Source organism: Nelumbo nucifera, chromosome 2, assembly GCF_055504915.1.
Source record: "Nelumbo nucifera cultivar China Antique chromosome 2, China Antique-T2T, whole genome shotgun sequence".
Lineage (NCBI taxonomy): Eukaryota > Viridiplantae > Streptophyta > Magnoliopsida > Proteales > Nelumbonaceae > Nelumbo > Nelumbo nucifera.
The window spans coordinates 36244282-36249420 of NC_142650.1; the positions used below are offsets into that span (position 1 = coordinate 36244282).

The following is a 5139-nucleotide window of genomic DNA, read 5'->3' on the forward strand; positions in this document are numbered from 1 at the left end:
TTGGAAACTTGGAAAATACAATAACAACATATCTATCGATATTTTTTAACCTACAATCATAAAACAATCGGGACCCAAAAAGCTCACAGGTCCACTATTACTGGTTGAATTGGTGGTTGAAACTTGAAAGCCTCCTTGCTATTAGGGGTAGAATTGATAATTTTTTAAGGCCCCGTTTATTTAATTTATTGGAAGTTATTTATCGGGGTAAATGCATTTTTCCGGTTAAATGTATTTATCCTTTTATTTTTCATGTAAATGAGATAAAGATCATTATCTATAAAAAATCATTATTAAAAAGGATAATTTTGTTTCTGATGGTGCACAATCCGACCGATCTTAGCTGTCAACGATCTTGCCTCTGAACTGAGTGGCAGGGACCTGAAACGGAAGGAGAAGAGAAGCTCCGGGGAGAACCCGGCGTAAGGGCTCCGAAGCTCAAGTTAGAGTCTTTCAAAGGCAAGATAGACCAGATAGCGCAAAAGATAGCATACCTCGTTCCTAGGGGGTAGGAGCCTTTTATAACCACCTCGCGCACTCACTTCCAGGCTTCCGTCAGATTGGGCATGATTACTTCTGAGCTCCTGCCAGTTCGGATGTCATTTCCTCTGGCCGGACAGAACCGCCACTGCTCCTTTTGTCGGAGCCGTCTCGGCGGCTAATAACGACGGTGGCAGGTGGCGGTAGCAGGAGGCCGTTTGAAGTGTGGCTGTCAGGCGTCAGATCCCAAATCAGTCAGGTGCGTCGCCCTTGGATACGGACGTCCTTGGCGTCAGGTACGTTTGGTCAGCCTGGCGTTTCGGAAGCGAAGTGTTGGAGTGGCGAGCGAGATGTCTTGAGTTCGGTTTGGGGAGTTTTCCGAGCTGCCATGGGCCAACTCGGGTCACAGCTTTGTGAGGCTTGGGGCCCAATATAGTTCGTGCTCCTTGCAGGGAGCTCGGGTTCTCAGTAGGGAGCTCGGGTTCTTAATAGGGAGCTCGGACTCCCAGTAGGGAGCTCGGACTCTTGGTAGGGAGCTCGGGCTCCTAGTAGAGCGGTCTGGAGTTCGGGCTTAGTAGTGAGCTTGGACTTGCTTTCGATGTTCGCTTCGGGCGCTCTACTGTCCCGAGTTGCTTGTTTTTGCCACGTGTCGGGTAATTGCGAGGTCGGGCCAAATTCCCCTTCATCAATTGCCCCCCACTCCCTGCAACAAGGGTCCTGTCTTGGCGCGGGGAGTTCGTAAGGTAGCAGGAGGGTTTTGGTCCGTGCTGAGGGCGTTCGCTTTAATTTGATTTTCAAAAAAGGGCGCGCGTTTGGGAGACGTGACGGTAGTCGTTCGAGAGTGGAGCTGCAGATGCTTTTACTGCGAGGAGACGTGCGCCGACACCCCGTCAGTTTCGAGAAGGTGCGTGCTGACACCCGTCCTCTGACAGGACGTGCGTGACTCCTCGTTAGTTTCGGAAAGACGTGCGTTGATTGGCCTCGGAAGACGTGCGGTTTAGCGCGGCTGTGGGCCGTTGGATTGGCTTCGATCTGGGCCATCGCATTCCGGCCGCTGTGGATATAAATAGCGCACGGGGGGGGGGGGGGGGGGGGGCCCGTCCTTGCTACTGCTGTACCTCTTGAGCTCGCGCCTAAGTTTCAGTTCACGTCCAGGCTCTTCAGCTCGCGTCCCAGGTTCCTTGCTTGTTCGAGCTTTCGTGGTCTACTTCAGTCTTCTTCCCGGGTGAGTGCTTTTGGAATCCCGTTCCATTCTCTGATGTCTAGTTCGGAGGGTTCAGACTGTTCAAGTGGGTCCGATGTAGGTTCTACGAACCAATTTGCGTCCCCCGGTAGTTCAAGTGAGCCCGATGTAGGTCCCGAGGAAGGGGTTGAGCCTACAGCCTGAGGTGCTTCGGGTAGGTCGGCGTCCACCTCCCGTCGTGGCCGGGTTGTAGATCAGTTCGGCCCTTCGACTATGACGCCTGAGGGACTTCAATCCCTCATAGACTACTACGACTTGCCCGGGGAGCACGCCTACTTCATCCCTACGGGTAGCTTCCCTTGGGAACACGGTCCTGATGAGATCGTGATTTTCCGGGAACAGCTTGCTGCGGGGCTGCAACTGCCCTTTCATCCTCTTCTCGTCGAGGTTCTAAACCACTTTGGTGTGACGGTCGGCCAGCTTCACCCGAACTCCATTAGGAATTTAGTGGGGACAATCTCCTTATTTTGTGACGAGAACTTTCCTTTGGATCTGGAGATTTTCTCCTCTATTTTAATGCTGAAAAAGTAAGCGGGTCCCCTTCCTGGGCGTAGGCGGGCATACTACCTGTCTCCTCGCCCAAGCTTTAAGCTCTTACACGGACTCCCTAATAAGGTCCCAGCGTGGAAGCGGGACTATTTCGGGGTGCGAAGTGCGCTGGGGTGGCCGTTTCAGACCGGCTGGGGGATGGCCGCTCCCGACTCCGGCGTCACACTCGATAAGGAAACGGCGAAGGGCCTCCGGCAATGGGCGCGGCTTGGGCTGGAGTGTCAACGGTATTGTTACGGTCACACCATCCGGCAAGGCACCGCGGCGCAGTCATAGGCAGCAGCCCACACAACAGGCCGCACAACAGTGGGCACCACCTGGCAGCACTGCAGCATGCACCACCGATAGCGCGCAGCACGCATCGCCAGGCAGCAGCGCACACCGCATGCACCGCACGGCAGCACGCACCATTCACACGCCCGGCACCGCACGGCAGCAGCACCATGGCGCGCAGCATGCACCGCCAGGTAGCAGCGCGCACCTCACGCACTGCACGCCAGCACGCACCGCGCACACACACGGCACCGCACGGCAGCGGCACCATGGCGCAGCATGCACCGCCAGGCAGCAGCATGGTAGCAGCACCATGAGGCGTGTGCACGGCAGCGGCACCCTGAGGCGTGCGCATGCACTGCGCGGCAGCAGCATGGCGCGCACGCACCGCGCGGCAGTGGCACCATGAGCCGCGCGCACGCACCCGGCAGCAGCAGTACAGCGGGGCCCACACGACAGCTCATGGGGGTGGGCCCACCCTTATCTGGACACATCAAGCCAACTCGCCGCCAGCTTACCTTATCCTTATCTTATCCCTTATCCCTTATCCTTATCTAATCTTATCTTTATCCTTATCTTAAGTAAGAGTGAGTTACCATTAGGAATAGGTAATTAGGAGTTTGAGTTCAAATTGGAGTTTGAGTTTAATTAGGAATTTCCTTCTGTAATCTCCTATTTAAGGAGCTACGAATTGAAATAAAACATTATTCAGTTTTCCAGCCAAGAAAAGAGTGAGGAGAGTTTGGGTGGTCTCTTGGACAAATCACCCCAAGGGAGAGTTCGGGTGGTCTCTTGGACAAATCACCCACTAGATAGGCAAAATAGGGTCTGTGCGCAAGGCCAAAGGCAAGGGAAGATCAGGGGTTCCTGCCGTGGAACGACCCGTGACGGGATCCTACGTGCGGGACCGTAACAGGTATCTGACGGAGGCCAAGCTTATTGCTGCGGGCCTGAGTTCGGGTAGGTTCTTTCCCTAGCGATCCTGTCTTGCTATTCTTTTACGTGTCTTATTGATGTCGAACTCCTTTTCACAGGTACGATGGACTCTCGAGGGACCCGAGGTGGGCACTTGTTCCAGGGCATGAAGAGGAGAAAACGGGTGGCTAAGCGAGCTTGCGCCGAACCACCCCAGGGTGCGGAGCCCGAGGTGCCGGACTATCCGGCGGAGCCCGAGATGGTTCCTCCTATGCAGGAGCCGGCGGGGGCTCCTTATGCCGAAACCACACACACAGGGGCTCCCGCTTACTCCGAATCTGCCCATACGCGAGCTGGGCCGTCAGGATCAGAGGCCCCAGGGGACTTCAGGAGCGTGCTGTCGCCTTTTCATGTTCTTCAACGGAGTAAGGAGGCGATGTTTCCCGAGGAAGTTGCGGCGTGGACCGAGCTCCCTCTGCACCAAGTGGCTTGCCGTGCCGTTACTCATGCTATGGTGGTAAGTGCTCCCTTCTTTAGAGTTCTTCGGCTTTTATTCTTCTATTCGTTCCTTTGATCCCGTTTTCTTTTGATAGGTGAACTCTTCTATTCACGCCTTAGCAAACCAGGTGGAGAGATGCACGAGGCAGGCGCAAGCTGCCGAGGAGGCTGCTCGAACTGCCGAGGAGGTTGCTCGTGCTGCTGAGGCTGCTACTCGCCTCGCGCGGTCTAGGCAGGCGAGGTCTCAAAGAGATGCCGAGGCCATGGGAGTGGTGGTGAAGCATATGGCGGAATTGAAGCTGGACCTGCAGCACCAGGTCGAGTATCTTCAGGAGGATATCAGGGAGAGGACTCAGACCTTCTCTCAAGGCATCGAAGACGCGAAGAAGAAAGCTGTCAGTGATTATATTGCTTTGCTGGATTTCGATGATCTGATGGTGGACTCCTATAGGAGGGGTTTCAAGCTAAGCCGGTAGATGATCCGGAATACGTACCCCGAGCTCGATACCAGCGCCATATCCACTTCGCGCATTACTCAAGAGATGACTAATGCTGCGGATGCCGAACCGGACTCCGAGGGGGAGGCAGGTCCTTCGGGTGTTGTCGAAGTGGCTTCTGATAATGATGAAGTAGCCCCTGGCTTGTAATGGCTTTTTTTTTTGAATGTACACATCTATCTGAAATGAAATGGCTTTTTGTTCAAGTGCTGGTTGTCTTGTCTTCGAGCTACGTTTTTTGCCGAACTGACCATTTCGGTCCTTCAGTTCATTTTCTGACACCTTTACCTGAAATGAAATGGCTTTTTGTTTTTCTGGTTGTCCTGTCTTCGAGCTGCATTTTTTGCCGAACTGACCATTTCGGTCCTTCAATTCGATTTCTACCTAGGCTTCGGGGTACTTGCCTTGGTGGTTTATAGGTAGTATCTTCTTAAGTTGACGACGTTCCATGCTTGGGGTACTTGTTTTCCTTCTAGGGTTCCGAGCTCGTATGCTCCCCCACCGAGTGCTTTCTTTACTCTGTAGGATCCTTCCCAGTTTGGTCCAAGTTTCCCTACGCCGGGTTCGGGCACCATGACCTTACGGAGAACCAGGTCGTCGACGCGGAAGTTCCTCTTCTTTACTCGCGCGTTATAATACCGAGCTACCTTTTGTTGGTAGGCCGCAGTTCGGATGTGCGCGAGG

General features: G+C 54.0%; 1 protein-coding gene across 1 annotated transcript; it reads left to right on the forward strand.

Moving 5' to 3' along the window:
- Positions 1–3019: 3019 nt before the first annotated feature.
- Positions 3020–4644, forward strand: LOC148802102 (uncharacterized). The gene is made up of 3 exons (XM_088896992.1): positions 3020–3505; positions 3580–3977; positions 4054–4644. The coding sequence occupies exons 2-3, from the start codon at positions 3585–3587 to the stop codon at positions 4432–4434; spliced, it is 774 nt and encodes a 257-aa protein (XP_088753118.1). The 5' UTR covers positions 3020–3505; positions 3580–3584; the 3' UTR covers positions 4435–4644.
- Positions 4645–5139: the final 495 nt, after the last annotated feature.